General features: G+C 38.3%; 1 protein-coding gene across 1 annotated transcript in view; it reads left to right on the plus strand.

Annotated features, from left to right (window-relative positions):
• LOC311087845 (coiled-coil domain-containing protein 148-like) overlaps positions 1-19,871 on the plus strand; it is a gene marked incomplete at its 5' end in the record, with an annotated part of 54,053 nt that overhangs the window by 16,787 nt on the left and 17,395 nt on the right. Inside the window, one exon of the mRNA XM_084121315.1 lies at positions 6,545-6,751. Coding sequence (XP_083977441.1) covers positions 6,545-6,751 — 207 coding nt within the window. The remainder of the gene's footprint in view (positions 1-6,544; positions 6,752-19,871) is intronic.

The raw sequence follows: 19,871 nt of genomic DNA on the forward strand, positions 1-19,871 counted from the left end.
ATCTGCACATGTACAAGTCTGTCTGAAGTTTGCTAATGAACATCTAATGATTCAGATAAGGCTTGGGAGACAGTGCTGTGGTCAGATGAGACCAAAATTTAGCTCTTTGGCATCAACTCAACTCGTCGTATTTGGAGGAAGAGAAATGCTGACTATGACCCCAAGAACACCATCCTTACAGTCAAGCACGAAGGTGGAAACATTATGCTCTGTGGCTGTTTCTCTGCTAAGGGTACGGGACGACTTCACCGTATTGAGGAGCTGATGGACGGAGCAATGCACCGGAAAATCTTGGACGAGAACCTCCTTACTTCAGCCAGAACACTGAAGATTGGTTGTGGATGGGTCTTCCAGCATGACAATGACCCAGAACATACTGCCAAGGCAACAAAGGAGTGGCTCAAGAAGAAGCACATTAAGGTCTTGGAGTGGCCTACACTGTAAAAAAAATACTGTAAAATTTACAGCAACTTACTGGCAGTTTTGGTTGCCAGTAAGCCTGTAAATTTTACAAGATTACCATAAATCATCAACTACAATTAAACTGTAAAAATACAGCACACCTGTAAATAGCAGCTGTGAATTTACAGTTCTTTACTGTAATCTTTACAATATGAATTAAAACCTGTGTAAACTCATTTCATGTGAGGACACCGATTATCTTAAGTTGGTCAATTGCCATTTCATATTTATACTGTGATCTTATTTCATTTGAGTCCACTAAAAAAATATTGTTTCTAAAAAAATAAAATTAATTTAAATGTGTTTACAAAACATCAATTTAACTCAATCCTCTTGCAGATAATTGTTAGTTCACAACAGCACACATGCATGAGGTAAAGAACTTAAATTGTCTTTAAAAAACAGCAACATGCAGCATATCATCAATGTTCCTGTGCTCATCCTGGACTGAAGCACAGGCTCTACTCTTCAACACAATGGTGACAAAAAAACTCAACAGAAACGCTTTAAATCCCAACAGATCATTAAACACTAACAGATTTCCACTATATCATTATGTGCAAAAACACATAAAATAACACTTAATTTCAACATTTACTCTCATGAGTACTAGTCATTCACATAAATATATATTCACATTTCACATTTATGTTCACATAAATACATTCAGAGAGAAAATAACTTATTTTGTTCAGTAAATTTAACTTAGATTTTACAGTAAACTACTGACTTCCAGCCACCGCCTTAGATGAAATCAACTGAAGATAAAAGAAGACATTAAATCTCTCAAGATCTCAGCAAAGGAGGATTAAACAACTCCACAAACAGCATTACCAGCTTCACTTATTACGAACCAGATTGACTGTCTTTCCAAGACAGATAATCTTTCTCTCAAAATCGTTCAATACTCTTTATGCATCAGTAAATCAAGCCAGTGACTAAAATATCAACTTCACATCGTTTCTCTTGGTAGGAGGAAAATAATCTTATTTAAACTGTGATTAAAATATATACAGAAAGCAATCAAATAACAATCCCTTTCCAATCACCCAAGCTGTCAATCACACAGCGCAAGTTTATCTGGACACTTGCCAAAACTCGTTATGAAATCAATGACGCTGTTACGCTGCACAACAAAGCTCTTACTGTACTTATCTCATGTTTGCATTGGTGAAATCATTAGTGAGAGTGCAGAATCTGCGTTACAATGATAAGATCTTCATTCACGCGATCAACAGGCTGTCATCTGCTCAATGCTCATCACTGCAACCTTTTATGTGATGGGAATAGATACCTAAAAACTTCTCACGATTAATTAATCTCGATAGCTGTAATAGTAAAAACGTATAATAGCTGTAATAGTAAAAGTATTCGAGAAAGTTCCACATGTAATGCTAGCTATTTCATATGCAAGCATGTCAGCTAATCACAGCAGTGGGCGTTTACACTGAAGTCTCACAGCAGGGGCATCCTTTAAACAGAGTGTTCAAATCAGAGACTAAAATAGGAAAAATGCCTTTTATTTCTAAATTATTAAAAAAAATTATTTTAAAAACATACTAACATTATAAGGGCACCCCAGGAAACATTAAAAAATAAAAAAATAATAAATGTCAGGGGACCTTTTAATTGTGCTGTTGTTAACTAGTAGGATTTAGTTAAATTGATGTTTCTAATTAACTCATTTAAGTATTTTCTTAGTGGACTCAAATGAAATAGCTCACAGTATAAATATTTAATGGCAATTGACCAATTCAATTTCCTCAAATGAAATGAGTTATCTCAGGTTTTAATTCAGTGCATTATTAATAACAGTAACATACCGTAAAGATTACTTTAAATAACTGTAAATTCACAGCTGCTCTTGTTTTGCTGCTTTTACAGGTGTGCTGTATAATTTTACAGTATAATTATAGTTTATGATTTACGGTAATCTTGTAAAATTTACAGGCTTACTGGCAACCAAAATTGCCAGTAAGTTGCTATAAATTTTACAGCAATTTGTGTCTCCAGATCTTAATTCTATAGAAAATCTTTGGAAGGAGCTGAAACTTCGAGTTGCAAAGCGACAGCCAAGAAACCTTAAGGATTTAGAGAGGATCTGTAAAGAGGAATGGACCAAAATACCTCCTGAGTTGTGTGCAAACCTGCTGACCAGCTACAAGAAACATCTTACCTCGGTGCTTGCCAACAAGGGTTTCTCCACCAAATACTAAATTATGTTTTGCTTGGGGGGGATCAAATACTTATTTCACTCACTGAAATGCAAATCAATTTATAATGTATATGTAATGTGTTTTTTCTGGATTTTTTGGTTGATATTCTGTCTCTAACCATTAAAATAAACCTACCATAGAAAATATTGACCCTTCATTTATTTGTGGACAAACTTACAAAATCAGCAGGGGATCAAATCATTATTTTCTCCACTGTAATTTGGAGGCAGCAATGCTAAACGTCATTCCTCCAAATATTGACAGCTTAAAGTGGCAAGAGAACCCTTACTGGAGGACCTAAGCAAGTAAAGCTAAGAGTAGGGGTGAAGGAAATCAGAGATATATTAGTGGAGCAAGGCAGTGGAGAGCTTTGAAAGTGGTAAAGGGGATTTTATATGGGTTTTGGTTGGAAACAGGCAACCACTTGGTCATTTGAGAAGACTTTTTGGAAATGGTGAGAAGAACCTTTGCAGCAGAGTTTTGAATGTACTGGAGTAGGGATGTGCCTGAAGCTGAATACCTCATTCGGAAAGGAAAATAATTATATATATGCATTCAGAAAGGAAATAATTAAATATATTATATAATATATAATTTGGCATATTATATGTCAATGACGCTCAGGATCTGTTGCACACCAAATCCTCTGCCATCATCCTGTCAGTCATCTCTCCGTACTTTCTTCACATGATAAGTGAAATCGGACTTCTGCTACACTATGCTGTGAGTCTGCAGCTCTTGCTGTATGGAGCAGAGCAGAAACTCATTTTATAATTGTAATCCTGAGTACACAATGTGTAAGGGTCCTCCAATTGATCGGGCGTCGGTTGTTGATCATTTTATATAGTTTGATTGGTGGTCTCTATAAAGAGGCAATCAGAAGAGCCGATTAGATGACGCAAAACTTGCAAGACAATTTTTCTATGCACAGCTAAAATTGCTTCACTACATTCAATGGTAATAAATGGTAAAACTTTAGAATACTGTTCCGTCATTAATGCATAATTGCATTATTAAGTAATGCACTATTAACATTCTAGTAACTACTGTTATCTAACAAGAAACACTGATTAACGAATAAGTAATAGTGCTTAGTCGATTGTGGTAGTTTACTATTAGCTAATCAATAACTATAATAATTAAGTGTTACATCCTTCTAATGGAATTACTAATTATTTGAATCAGTATTCTAAAGTGAAGATCATGGTAACCCACTAATGACTCAAGTGTTACCAAATCCATTAGAAGGAATTACAATTTAAAAAATTACAAAAAACTCAAAAGCTTACAAAGACTTAAGTCATTACTGAGGAGTTATCATGCTTTTCATTTTAGGGTACTGATACATTTTTTTTTTTTATTCCTTCTGAAGGATTTGGTAATTGAGTCATTACTAGTGGGTAACTATTTCCTTCACTTTAAAATGAATTATACATTATTTATTATTCATGATAATTATGAACCTGGATATAGTAGTTCTTAGTAGTCCTCTTGGAGGTATGAAAAAAATAGTATTTATTGATTAGCAAATAGTGAACTACCAATTTCAACTAGCACTATACTTACTAATTCCGTTAATCAGAGTTTCTTGTTAGTTAAAAGTAGTTACTAGAGTGTTAACTTTGTGTTACTCATTTGTTCCTGTGTAGTTATTAATTTATGATGGAACCAGTGCTTAATTTGTAAATGAATATTTGCTGGATCAAAAACAGCAATTAAAAGGCGCTGTGACCGACACTGACCATACAACTTAAGTTTTCCAAGAACATACAATGATGTCACTAAACGGTGATGGCACAACTGTAAGAGCATTGTTCACAAGTTTCTGCATGGCCCTAACTTCAGCCAAGTGTATTATTCTGTCATGTATATATCTACGTTTAGACCAAACATCATTCAACTAATCAGTGAAATTCTCTCACCGACAACGTTGTTGCCTTTTCTGATTCTGACTGATCAAACCCATTGTTCGTGTCTCCCGCTATCCTAATTATTAGCCGTTCCATCTTCGGGATCTCTTTTGATCAGAAACAGCATCAGCTTTACTCGTGGATATGAACATTTTGGCGATACTAACTTTTTTTTATTAGAATAATTCATCAGGTGTATCGCCAAACTTTATGCTTTACTGCATGCAAAACAATCAGCAGTAAGCACCAACCAATGAGAAAAAATCTCCAAATACATCTGCATTAACTCTGTCTCGCTCTGTCTTTCACAGTGCGTGCACACAAGCGTTTTCAATTAATTCCTATGGAAGTTAAGCTTGAGTTGAACTGAAAACTGCAGGATCTGTTTCAAATTAAGCACTGTGATGGAACAGTATTCTAACAGTATCCTAGATGCATACTGTTTCTAAACTGCCGGATGTGCTTGCTAATAAAAAGAGTTAATAAAACTGCATTAAACTTTCTGTGCGTGCACTCCGAGTCGGTGTGGAACACGAATAAGCAAAGTATACTTTGGGCTTCAGGTTCACATCTAAATGGTCAAATACATAGTTGTTTATGTCTGAAGTGATCATAAACAGTTGTGAAGTAAATTGCATGTAAAACAATATATTGGATCCATGCATTGTCTTAAAGTGATAGTAACCTTATAAACCTGCTGCCGTCTGTGTAATTAATGTTAATATGAAACTGTTACTTAGCACCCCCTTGCTTTCAAGAATGATTTAGAGCTGCGTTTTAGCTTAGTTTTTGATTTATTTTGGCTTCAAACTATTATGAAAACGTGATGCTGCTTTCCGTTCCTTTCCTTCAAAGTGGTCGACGATTCTCTTTCAGCAATTGTTAAAAGTGCATGCTATCACTATTGTCTACAATATTTCATGCACCTGACTGCAATGACAGCAATGGATTTTATCTCTAAATGGTTTTGTTTTTCAATGTACACAAGCTCCTTTTAATTGGTTTTAACTGATTTGTGTACAGACCTTTTGAAACAGGAGACAATTCCTTTGATCCTTTGAAACGTTTTACTAGTTTACCAGTGACATTGATGTCACGGATAGCTCTGAGATTAGGTGAGATCCAAGCGCAGCTTTATTGGAAAATCCAGAATCATAGTCATGCCAGGCAAAGAGTCAAAAACACTTGCAAACAATCCACAGAAGAGCAGAAGACAAGGGAGAGTGCTCAGAAATGCCGTGTTACAATTACAAAAGAGACAAACAATGTAATGACACACAGGTGAATGCAATAATTAGTGATGAGTCCAGGCAAAGGATTATGGGAACTGAAGTTCATGGCTGAGTGGCAAAGATCAGAGAAGGAGTGCCCTCTGGTGGTCAACCTGGGCACACCAGCTGGTAACTGTGACAGTGTAATCATAACTAAAACAATTTAAATGTTCTGTTCTCCTTTCAGCAGATGGAGCAAAAGAAATTACAAAGTTATAATCACATAATTCAATATATCATATGTTTTAACCTTATATTGTTTTTCCTTTGCATCATTAATGTTTTAAATATAGAAATATGCAAACAAAAACAATGCTTGTCTCCAAAAAACGTCTTGCATACAGACAGTTGGCATACTCACACTCAACTCCACAAGATCATGCTGGTGAACCAGCTTCACCAGCTCCGTTTTGCTTTAGAACAGCAGAAATATGCTGGTACAACAGTTAGATCAGCACTATACTAGCATAAACCAGCCTGGACCAGCATGGAATCCATGCTGGTGTGAGCTGGATTTTTCAGCAGGGAAGCTTTTTGCGTCATAAAAAGACTTATAGCTTCAATCGCTGCCAAATGTTTGTCAACTAAGCTGGGGTCTGAATACTTGTTTCTGAATATGTCACTGTGTTTCTTGGATATGCTTGTGCAACAGTTATTGAATTTGTGGGTGTTTGTTATATTGCAGAGTGCACATGAGCGTTGGAGTGACTGGTATCATTTCAGCATGACACAGAAGAGTCTGGTACTGCAGGGCTGGCAGCGGGATCACTCAGAACTGTTCCTGAGGGCGCTGAGTGTGTTAGAGGACTGCAGGATTTCTCGCATACAGCAGCAAGAACTTCAGAACCAGCGTTCACACCAGCAGAACATCTGCCTCAAGCTCAGAGAAAAGGTTTTTACATTTACCTACATCTTAAGACACTGCCACACTAGGTCTTCTGTTTTAATAAGTAATACATCAAAAATAATACAGTTAAAATGTGAAATTAAAACATAACTTCAAACCTTCAACCTTTAAAGTTTGTGATCTTTGAAATTCAGTCAAGAGGTCAATCTTTGAAGTTTAGATGAGTCACGTCTTTTTGAGGTCACAATTCACCAAACTCAATGGAATACGTATCTTCACATGAGCTTATGTTTCCTGTCTCCTGTAACTGGAAGTCAGTGGAGCGCAAAGTTTAGTGTGGCTGTGGGGAGGAGAGTTTAAGAATCCTGTTTGGAAATCATTAATTTTGCAATTCCATTTAGTGGATTAGGAACACACAGAGCAGGATTATAGTTTGCAGTCTCTTTGTAGCAGTCCAACATGTCTACACTTCACTAGTCTGGCTCTCTCTTTGACTCTTTCTCACTCTTGTCCTCTCTATATCTCAGAACTCTGTGCTTTTACCTGATGAGTAATTTTCAGACAATACTGTAAAGTGTATTGTAGTATGAGAATACTTTGTATTTTAATCCCCGTTTCATGTTTGAGCTGTTTTAAAGGTCCCCTATTATGCAAAATTCACTTTTGCATGCTGTTTGGACATAAATGTGTGTTGGCAGTGTGTGTACACAACCAACCAATAGTGATAAAAATCCACTCACTCCTTTTTTATTAATCCCCATAAATCATCAGCAGTGTCTCCCAACGACCTGTTTTCAGAATGCTGTTTTAGTGACGTCACTAAGCACAGGCCCCGCCCACGAGTGTTGACAGACACTGCCGTTTCAACATAGACCCGCCCTGATGTCTCCCAAGCGTTGTAGGTGTTGTGTGGCTGGATGTATTAATCCACATAGCTCTCTCTATTTACTCCCGAAATCTGAGGCAGCCAAGGCGAGGTGGAATTATTTTGTTTTTAAAGAAAATGCTCCCTCAACTCTACCGAAATTCGTTTATGTGCTTGCGCACTTCTTATAACTTACTGTGTTTACTCAGCTCTTACGGTGATTTTCTGAAGTAAAACTGACGCTTCATCTTGTGTGATGTACAATAAACTTTATTAAACTCATCAGTATATGTTTGATCATCATTCGGACCTGGTCCGAAACAGCAGACTTGTAGGCTATTAATAATGGATACATACAAGCAGATGACAAATACGTTATAACCATAATTAAACTACTAAACTATACCTGTTCCATCTCTATACAGCACTCTGACTCTGTAGGCATTATTGTCCGACTCGAAATGAACACTGTTACTGAGAGTTTCTGATATTATCATCATTCCGTGAGATGAAATTGTCCTGAGAGACTGAGCGCGAGCCATTGAAGCTCCGCCCCCTGTGCCGTCCAGCAGCAGCTTATTTGCATTTAAAGGGCACACACTAAAACAACGCGTTTTTCTGAGCCCCCAAAAATGACAATTTAAACATGCTGTAAAAAATGATCTGTTGGGTATTTTGAGCTAAAACTTCACATACACACTCTGGGGACATCAGAGACTTATTTTACATCTTGTGAAAAGGGGCATAATACGGGACCTTTAACTGAAAGCAACATGCACTGACATATCTTAAAACATGTCACTGCCATTGTTTTGTCTCAAGATGCCCATAAGTACTGTTTTTTTTTTCTTCTAGGGCACATTTATTATAGCTACTTAAATGTCCTAAGGGAACTAAGGCATAATTCTGGCTTAATCTGTCCTGTCTGTGAAACCAGGCCAATGTTTTTTTTTTACAGTTTAAGGGTGTCATGAACTGCGTAATAAAAAATAAAAATTTAAAATTTAAAAAAATCTCTGAGGTCCACATATAATGTTATCAAGATTACATTAAAAATGTAGAGGTAATAAGCTATCTTTCGACAGGCTAAATAATTTTGATGGGCGTGCCAGTAAATGTTTATCTTACTTTTACTTTATAAAAATGGTTAAAGATTTCTGAGCAAAAAAGACTTTACTTAATAAAAAAAAGTATAAAATATCAATCAGAGGACAGAAGGCATGAAGTAGATTATGTAAAACAGGTTTTTCAGCAAAGTGTTGGTCATATTGATATTTTATAGGCCTTAGAAATGTGCATATTAAATATGATACAGTAGGCTGTAATATATTTATAAATAGACATTATACTTATTGTTTAACAGAATTTTACAAAGAATGTTTAGTTTAAGCTATGAGAGAATACATGTTTTAGATATTTAGCTAAAATGTTGCAATACACATTGCCAAACAAGCATTCTGTTTTCAATTAATTTATACCATCAAACTGGCGACGTATCCTGGGGGATACAAACATTAAAATAAAACAAAAGTCAATGTTTAAAAATAAATAAATATGAAATTTTATTATTTGTGTCATAAGATGGAAAATAGCAATAAATACATTTTCTGATTTCTCTTTATAGTCCCGCCATTTTAAGGGTTAAAAAGAAAATGCACAAAGACAAAATCCAAATCATAAAGTAAAAAGGAACATGTTTTGGCTGTCTTGTTCAAGGCCACATGAATAAAGCCTGCACAAAACGCCAAACCTGTAAAATCTGCTATCAAATACATCCCACAACACTGCACATAAGAAAGGTAGATAAAGGAACAGAGAACCAATCTTGATGCCAATCAGACAATCTCTTCCAACACTTGTGGTCATATCTTCGTGATTATTTCTCTTTGTGTGATAAACTCCTCTGTCTTGTTAACTTATGACCGGCAAATGCGTTTGGATAATATATCATCAATGGACAGAGCAAGCTTTTGCACGCAGAAAGGATATGGCACCAATTACCTATCTGGGTACTCGCTCCCGTTCCACCTGTGCCGACCACTGTGCGCTCCCCCTTAAGCCTGGAACACACCAAGCCGACGCCGATGAACTAGCGCTGATGAAAGCCGACTGTGTTGTCTCCTCGCGTCGGGGTAAAAAGCTGCACTTGAACACACCAAGAGAACTACTGCCGAATGTTAGCTAGAATGCGCGTTCTGCGCCTTCGTGTAAATCAACTGTCTAGATTTCTGCAGATATATTCGTCTATATTCGTCATTCAAAAAGGGAAACTGACGCTGCAGGCTGTAGATACACAAACCATAAAAAAAAAACAGTGCGTGCTTACCTTTTTGAATATCAATCCTGCTAAACACTTTCTTTATTCCACTCCGCTCCGCTGTTAATATAGAAATATTCGCCAAGGAACACTCAGGTAGGATGACGTAACATTAGAACAGCCTTCTATCTGAACTGTTTTGACTAAGCTGAACAGCCAATCAGAGTTCCCTCTTTCACCGACGGCCCGACGCCGATTCAGTTGAATCCAAGTTTCAGCCGACTGTGCGGAACGATCAATGGTGTTTTTAGCCCCCAATGGCTCCTTCCAGGCAGCTAACCCTAACCTCAACCTTAAAGTCCAACTGAAATCAAAATTTACTTTGACCCTATTTACTTTGTTAGCGCATATTACTAGTCTTGTGGTGAAAAATTAATCCGTGCAAGTTAATACACAGTAAAAAATTGTTTTCCGCCGTAATCTTTAATCAAAGTTTGGAAAGTTACTTCCAGTCTGGAATGGCGTTCCTTCTCTGATGATGTAGGTTTGACGGCTTGGGTTTGAAAACGCTTAACCACTCCCCTCAAACCGTTAGTCTGTTATGAGCGAGAGATGGAGAGGAGGAGCGCTAGAGTAAAACCCTGCCCTCTGTTCAATATTCCGTTTCACTGGGAAATACGTCACAACACTGGAGAAAAGTCCTTTGCAACTTCCGGTTCACGCGGACTTTAAACCTACCCATCCCCTCGCTGCCTGGAAGGCACGGTGGGGGCTAAAAACACCAAACACCGTGCGGAACACACACACTTAGTCGGCCGACGCACAAAAACTGCCCGACGGCCGTCCGTCGGCTTGGTGTGTTTGTGGTTTCTTGAATACTCCACACACCACAAGCCATGGTGGAAGCCTGACATCTATTTTTAAAGTCCGCGTGAACCGGAAGTTGCAAACGACTTTTCTCCAGTGTTGTGACCCAGTGAAACGGAATATTGAACAGAGGGCAGGGTTTTACTCTAGTGCTCCTCCTCTCCATCTCTGCTCATAACAGACTAACGGTTTGAGGGGAGTGGTTAATCGTTTCTCAACCCAAGCCGTCAAACCTACATCATCAGAGAAGGAACACCATTCCAGACCGGAAGTAACTTTTCAGATGTTGATTAAAGATTACCACGGCAAACAATTTTTTTCTGTGTATTAACTTGCACGGATTAATTTTTCACCACAAAACTAGTAATATGCGCTAACAAAGTAAATAGGGTCAATTTTGATTTCAGTTGGACTTTAAGAACAGTTTTCGTGTCAACCATTATCTGTCAACTGCAGTTGTTTTTTATTAAATGTGACTAATCAGTATTGTGCCAGAATATATCGACCGCCTATACACAATAAGGACTTTATTTGTGAGTTTACTTTTTTTCTTTTTTTTAAAAGTAGAATCCGACCTTTTTCCTAAAAATAAGTCAATTATTTTTAAGGTGTTGACACCACATAACATTTAAAAACCTAGAGATCAAAGTCAACTTCCAAATAATTTTGTTGATCTGGGTGGTTTAGCCCCCTTCTGTAAGCCATTAGTGCGAAATTTAGGAGTTCTTCTTGACAGTGATCTTAAGTTTGAGAAACAGATTTATTCTGTGGTTAGATCTTGTTTTTATCACTTGAGATTAATAGCAAAGGTGAAACCATTTTTGTCCACGCGTGATCTCTGAAAAACTCATTCATGCTTTTGTATTTACAAGGCTAGATTACTGCAACTTACTATTTGTCGGCATAAATAAATCATTGCTTTACCGCTTACAACTGGTCCAAAATGCTACTGCGAGGCTTTTGACAGGTACTCGTAAGAGAGACCATATTACTCCAGTATTGAGTTTTTACAATGGCTACCAATCGATTACAGAATAAAGTTTAAAATTTTGTTTTTTGTTTATAAATGAAGTTTTATGTAACAAAGTTCGGGAGGAGCATGTTCAGGTAATCATCCAATCAGCACAAGTAGAAGCCAGTATAAATAAAGCCTTCCCTTACCTCCTGTCTCATGACAAATTTCTCAGCATCCCGCCACCACCCCATCACCTCACATTCAGATGGGCCTGCTCATAGATACCTATGATCTATACATTCATAGGGGGGAGTACTCTGGGGTCGGGCCGAATTCCGAGCTCGGAGCCCTCCCCCCGGACAGCAAGCCAAATACGCATTATAATATTACATCAGATTTCATTAACATGTGAACTCGTGAAATCATTGCATGGTATGGCTTCTTTGTATTTGGTGAATTTGATTGAGAAATATGAACCAAGATGGTCTTTAAGGTCAGCTGACCAGCTGGTTTTAACGACTCCTTACTAAACGGAGAAGTGGAGATCGAGCTTTTGTTGCGATAGCTCCAAAACTCTGGAATGATCTATCCCTTTCTCTCAGATCAGCACCCACAAGGGATGGTTCGGAGTAAAATCAACCTAGTGTCCTTTGCACCATGACACTGAGCCAAGCACCCCCATAGTAGCCTTTTTTCCCTTGGTTGAACATTTTTAAAGTTAGAGCTTATTTAGAGATATCAGCCGAATGGCTTAGTGCAGGCACTATTGGCTCCAAATTTGTATCTCGTAAATTACCCCACTAATAATGCCCAGAATGGTACCAAACTTCTACAGTAGTACAAATAGGTTCTGTACTCATAAAACGAGGCATTGGAAAGTTTGTATCAGGAGTTTATTTAAATAACACTTGCCTGACGGCTCATGCTACTGCTAACCCGGACACCGACGTCACTTCACTGAGTTGAGAAAAGCACGTAAAAGTCCTGACAGAAAGCGATGCATAAGGATGTAGTGTAACTAACTGCGAGATACAATCACAATCGGATGAGAAGAGCAAATCATTTGTAACTCTAATGAGAGCAGTCTCAGTACTATGGTATGGTCTAAATCCTGACTGAAAATCCTCGCAGACATCATTTCTTTCTAAAAAGGAACATAGTTGTGAGGATACTGCCTTTTCTAGTATCTTTGACTGAAAAGGTAGATTTTCTAGATCGGCCTGTAAGTGACTAATTCTGTACGATCAAGTTGTCTGGTTATTTTCTTTATTTTTCACTATTTGTTTTTATTTTTGCTCTTGGTTTTGTGTTGACTTTTAGTAGCGTGTTTTGGGATGTTCAGATTTGATGTTATCCTTTTTGTTGATTGTCACCATTGCTGAGATTCATTTGCTGATTCTTGATGTCTGTGTGCGTCTAAATTATGTCGTAGTTCAAAACTTCTTTGTGAATGATGATTTTAAAAATCCTTCATAACTTAGATCTTTTGCTGTAGTTTCACAGTGGTGGTAATATAAAATTATGGTGTATTAAAACAACACATTTAATAAGAGATTAGACACTGGATGAGATCAATGAATCAAACATTATGCGATGTCATAATCAAAAATATAATCAGCAACACCTGATCTAATTTTTGTTGGCTTAAAAACTTACAGCAGCCAAAAACAATAAAACATCAAGAGTCAATAGCCCAACTAAAGCAAACACTGATCTCCATAATGGTAACGTCAAATGAAACAAAACAACATCTAAACCTCTGTTAATTCTCAATAGGATTTTCTGTAGACGTATCTCTCTCTCTCTCTCTGGCGTGTGTCCTTAGACCTTCAGTTCTGTTGAGGCGAGCCAGTCCAGCGTCCTATGATCAAGATCAATTAAACAGCATTCGCCGTTCTGGTGGCCGATATATGGGGCAGCTAGTTAAAATGTGTTCCACAGTTTGTAGTGGGTCTGAGCACTCGCATTGAGGACTATCCGCAATGCCCCACTTCATCATTGCTGCCCCGAAGTGCCCCACACCTGTCCTCAGGCGGTTGAGGATTGTCCACTGCTTTCTGGGCAGGTGCTGGCCAGGAACGTCCGTGGGGTCGCTGACTTCCACTGGTCCCTCCATTTCGCCTAGACCTAGGCAGCCTTGCAGATGTCGGCTGGTGTAGTGCGGAGCAGTTCTTGGGCGTGTGTGGGAAAAGGTCGCCGGGACTTGAGGCGAATCCGCTGTGGTGTCTCCGTGGCGATTTTGTGAAGGAGGTGGGATTCCCTCATCTGTGCCTCTCGAGCGAGAGCCAGCATTGCTCTTTCTCACCTGACCTCTGCAGGGGCAATTCCTCAGAGGACGGGCAGTTGGTTGGTTGGAGTGGCTCGTAGGCAACCGGATATAGTCCGTAGGGCATTGTTAAGGGCAGTGTCCATCTTAATGACATGGGGGCTACAGCACCAGGCCGGAGCACAGTATTCAGCACTTGAGAACACCAGGGCCTCGGTGGAGATATGTATAATACGGTGTAGACGTATGAAAAAAATTGGTGCGGTCTAAAAGGGTTGTCCCTATTCTCTTAATGAGTAAATGGGTGTGTTTTGGGTGTAACGTGAGATAAGCCAACCAGAGTCTCATCTCCCATTCCCTTTAAAAGCCAGTTGCGCTCGCGCCATGTCAGATTGCTTATTTACATGACGGAATTTGCAAGCGGAAAGACAGAACACGTCTCCAGAGTGCAAACTGATCTGCTCCTGCACGAGGTAGACGCAAGCAAGCAGACCATCTATGGGACAAACTGGATTCCACCATATCTTTATGTACACTATATTAATCTTTTACATTGTAATCCTTTTATTTTTAAATATTTGGCTTTTTAATATAGGCGCACATTACTAACGTGCTCTTTAAATAACAAAAATAAAATTGCACCATTGACTTTAGACCAGGTTTTTGTTGGTCAATGGTTCAGTCTATTTCAGTTGCCGTAAAATGCATTTGCTATTTAAACAACTTGGCGCAGGACGTAAAAATGATAACTGCGTCAGACTGAAACCAGCAAAACACACTTGCGTCGCACTTGGCGCTGCATTGCGCCGGGTGTATGATAGGGCCCCAGGTGTTCATCACTAATGCTTAATCATCAGTTAAGGAGTTTTACATCATCAATCAATGACAAGTTCAGTGATGTGAGCTGCATTACACACAGGATTGAAATGGTGGCTACAAAGAAATCTCTAATGTTTATTTTGTTCATGGTCATTGATTATTGTCTTGAAAAAACGAAGACAATTTGACGGTCGTCGTAGGAGAAGTCACTCTGCAGGACTGTGAGCCATATCTTCTGACACTGCCAGAATTTCGTCAGAGGTAAAATCTGTTGTCGGTGAACACGTCAAACTAACGATAAAAAAAAAAGCATTCTGGGTGATATTTTTTGTTTTCAAGAAAGTAGCCTACTGGAATATACTGTGAATTGACAGCACTCAAAGTCGACACTCAGAGGCTGTGTTCTAAATCACACCCTATACTCTCATTCACTATTCCCTGTATATCCCTGTTCACCAATGTCCACTTGGACTATATGGAGTGAATAAAAACAAGTGAGTTAATTCAGACACGGATGAACACCTGCTGTTAACAAGCAGAATCACTTAAGGAATGAGGAACAAGAAGAACAGAAAAAAAGATGAAATCAACTGAAGATAAAAGACATAACATCTCTGAAGATCTTAACAGAGGAGGATTAAACAACTCCACAAACAGCATTACCAGCTTCACTTATTACTAACAGAGTGACTTTATTTCTATCAAGTTCTTATTGAAAGGTGACAGAGGTTTAGATGTTTTTTTCATTTTTTTTTTCATTTGATGTTACCATGATGGTATTCAGCAAATACAGTTGCTATGGCAATAAAGCTGAAAGACAACAGAGTTTAAACTTAACGAGTTTAATCTCGCGATGGTTTTATTTTTTTATTATTGCCTGGCCCTAATCCTCTTCCGTAGTTGTAGTTCTTGTTGTTCCTCGTCCTTCAGTGATTCTGCTTGTTAATCAGGTGTTCATCATGCTCAATCATCTGTTAATTAATCACTGAATTATATCATTAACTTCAACACTGCTTCAGTGTTACTCCAACACTCTGTAGTGTGGACACTCAAGTGTTAAAGGAACACTTCGACTTTTTGGGACTTTGGCTTATTCACCATATCTCCCATAGTTAGATAAGTCCATACATACCTTTTTCATCTCCGTGCGTGCCGTAACTCTGTCTGACGCACCCACCGCTAGCCTAGCTTAGCACAAAGACTGGAGGTAAACGGCTACAGCTAGCATACTGCCTAGAGCCCTGCATGGGGCAAAACATCCAGCCCTAACCGAGACCTGGCCCGTGGTGTTCAAGCCCTAATCTGGCCCCAGCCCGAAAACGTCTGCAATTTTTCAGCCCGAACCCAACCCGAGACCAACATCAATATCACTTTGAGCTCTCTCTGACGCGCACTCTCTGATGCGCGCTGTCTCTGCTAGACGCACACACATACACACACACGCTACTAGGTACAATTTTATTATAGGCCTCAAACATAACTACCACCACCGACAATTATGCCCACAAATATTAATACAGACGGTCCATTACAGAGAAGCATAAGCATGCAGTAGAGAATATTATATAGCCAAATGTGATCCAGCAGTAAATAAAGATTTATGGCCTACCTTTTTTTGATGTCAAGTAACTTTACTGAAGAACAACGTTTCAAAGAACTCTTCGCCAACTGGCTAACGTTAAATAATAATAAAAATATAATAAAGAAAAAAAAATCGGTTGAACTGAGTAGGTTCATTCACTGTTTATTTGTGATCGTTGTGAAGAAAAAGAATAGCATCCACCGTTGAAGGCTTCAGGCTCGGTAATCAAATCAAAACTCTTTCAAAATGCAGCTTTTCCTGAAGTATTGGGAACTTTTAGTGACTCCTTACGCTCCAACTTCTCCCTGATGCTCTGCATGTTCAACTGTCACCTAATGCATTGCACGCGCGTCGCGTTACTCGCGTGATCCCATATTGCGTTGCATATTTATAATATTAGCCTATCAATATAACAATATTCCATACAGTAGCCTGCGCTCTGCACGTATATTATGGGCACGATGAAAGGAGAAAAGCTAAATGAGCCCGAGTCCGACCAAAGCCCAATCTGTAAAAAAAAAAAAAAAAAAAAAAATTGACCCGACTGCTCCCAATAAGTGACAAAATAACGCCAACATTTTCCTATTTACATGTTGTGATTTGTATAGTCACAGCGTGTACAAATAACATGGTCACATATTCTCAGAAGGCAAAGCACTGCTAACTTGGGCGGAGTGATTTGCTCGCAGCGCCTGAGAAGCCCCGTGGTGAGGAGCAGAGTTCGCTCAGAATTGGAGTAAATCACTCCGCAGAAGTAACAGTGCTTCGTCTTCTGATAATATAGTTCCCAGTATGTATACGGTTAAAAGATGGTTGTGTCTCATGTGACCTTGTTATTCGTACACGCTGTGACTATACAAATCACAACATGTAAATAGGAAAACGTTGGCGTTATATTGTCACTTATTGGGAGCAGTATGCTAGCTGTAGCCGTTTACCTCCAGTCTTTGTGCTAGGCTAGCGGTGAGACAGAGTTACAGCACGCACGGAGATGAAAAATGTATGTATGGACTTATCTAACTCTGGGGGATAAGGTGAATAAGCTAAAGTCCCAAAAAGTCGAAGTGTTCCTTTAATTTAAAACTGAAGATTTTGCAGTGGGGTTAAAAGGGTTAAATGTGTCAAATAAAAAAAGTGAAGAGTGAAACGTAATTTAACGGTAATCAACTGTAAATTAATTTACGGCATCAAACTGTATAAAAACAGCAATTTACTGTCAACCACAGCTGCCAGTAGATTACCGTCAAGGAAAAACTGTAATGTAAAACGTAAGAGTTAGGTTTACTAAACGAAAGAAGTCGAGCTGACGTCTATCGTTTCACTGCATTTATTCAAGCAAATGAACTCTTTTAACCCAATCACTGCGCTGTATTATGCATGAGATCGTATTACAGCTGGGTTTTCAAACAACATGCGATATTTCCTGTTTTTAGAGCATTAATTAGGTAAATAATTGGCAATGTCACTTTGTAAAGAAAGACTATGAGGGGCCGTACAAGCCATAATTCATTCTGGCACTCTCACACTCTTACATTCTCCTTTTACATATATATATATATATATATATATATATATATATATATATATATATATATATATATATTTCTATTCTCACTCACTTATATTCTCCTTTCACATATATATTTTTCTACTCTCACAAACTTAAATTCTCCTTTCACATGTATATTTCTACTCTCACACACATACATTCTCCCTTCACATACATGTCTACTCTCACACACATACATTCTCCTTTCATGTGTATATTTTGGTTTGTTTTTAGCCCAAGGGCTGGGTAAGTCTGAACTGATAGGACAGAACACGTTGCGTTAATTTTACCCAGCAAATTGGGTTATTTACCCAGCATAAAGGGTTGATATTTTTACATTTATATTTTAATGCAGTTGCCACAATTACCTAATTTGCCAATGAACCAGTTTTATCGATTGCAAGTCAGACTTGAAGATAATGGGAACATTTGAATAAGAAACACAGTGTTTGTAATTGGATATTCCAGCACTTTAAATGTTATTTTGAAAATGACAAAACACTTTATTTATTCATCCTTCTGAGATTGTCCCCATTTGTAAAACTGAAAGTTTCGAGATGTAGGAAATCCAACATTTAATGGAAAACAAATACTTTTATTGAAAAATAAAGACAAAAAAAATATCACTATAAACCAGTAGATGGCAGCAGAGGAGCACTTATTGGCTCATAATAGCCATTTCCACTTTCCAACCGGTTTTGCTTTTGAATTTATAATTAGGCTAGACATTATAAAATCACTAGGTTTAAAATTCAGTTGTCAAAGTTCAGCACTTTTTGTACTTAAGTAGGAAAAGTCACTGTCTTGTGAAAAATAATAACTTTTCTTCAAATTACGAATTAATTACATAGAAAGCTAGCAATTAACGAGCGCTCCCTTAATGCGCCCTGAAGCTGTTGGTTGGCACACTTGCAAAAACTCCCATTTGAATTCCCATTTGACTAAAATGCACAATAAATTACAATGTGTCTACTACGCTTTGTTTTTTATGAGAGGATTTGTGAGCATGTAGGACTTATTAAACTGGCACTAAACAGAAACTTATTCAGTATTTTGAGGGATATTGAGCTAAATCTCGCAGTCGACCGGTAACTTAAACACCTCTGATTGCCCATTATTTTCAACATCATAGCCGTGCTTGGCTACAATACTCAGTGCTCCAAAATCACATTTTAAATAGACACATTTTCAGCGATTAGCACCAGGTTGAGGTGAAGCTGGGGTAATTGACTGCGCCCCTTGCTCAGAGATTTATGATCAATATATGGTGTAAATACTAAAAAATATATGAAATAATATACTGCATTAATATATTGTGTTATATAATACAAAATATTTAATAATACATAAGGAATTGCCGTTTTTCATATATTGTAAAATATAATTGCAATATATTTACACCGTAAAATGTCACTGGATGAGTGTACTTCGAAAACGTGGAAAAAGGAGGTTTTACTCAAAGTTGTAAGCAGCTACACAAAGACATAAGAGAAACCGTACTCGGTTACCTAATGTAACCTCGGTTCTCTCTAGAAGAGGGAACGAGTATTGCGTAAGTAGCTTACACTTCGGGAAAGTTCTCTTTCTTCGAGATCTGAAGCCAAAAAAATTATCCTTAATTTTGCATTTATTGTCAACGCAGTGCAGCGGCAGGCAGACCAAAGCAAGCTGTATAAGCGTGCTCATTGGCTGCCAGGCGGCAACTGCTTAAGCCTACCAGTGAGCCCGGTTTGACGTCACACCCAATGAGGGCTTCGCGCCCTCCACACCCTTCTAACCGTCAAGATGGGTGTGGCCAGTGTGTATATAAGGAGGGCTCATAGGCTGAACTCTGGTTTTCATAGTCTGAAGCGCAAAGCTCGTGGCGCGTCACGGCAGGTTACGCAATACTCGTTCCCTCTTCTAGAGAGAACCGAGGTTACATTAGGTAACCGAGTACGTTCTCTTACGAGAGGTTCTCTCGTATTGCGTAAGTAGCTTACGCTTCGGGAACCCATTGTCAACG

Source organism: Abramis brama, assembly GCF_963993115.1.
Source record: "Abramis brama genome assembly, chromosome: 8".
NCBI classification, from domain to species: Eukaryota; Metazoa; Chordata; class Actinopteri; order Cypriniformes; family Leuciscidae; genus Abramis; species Abramis brama.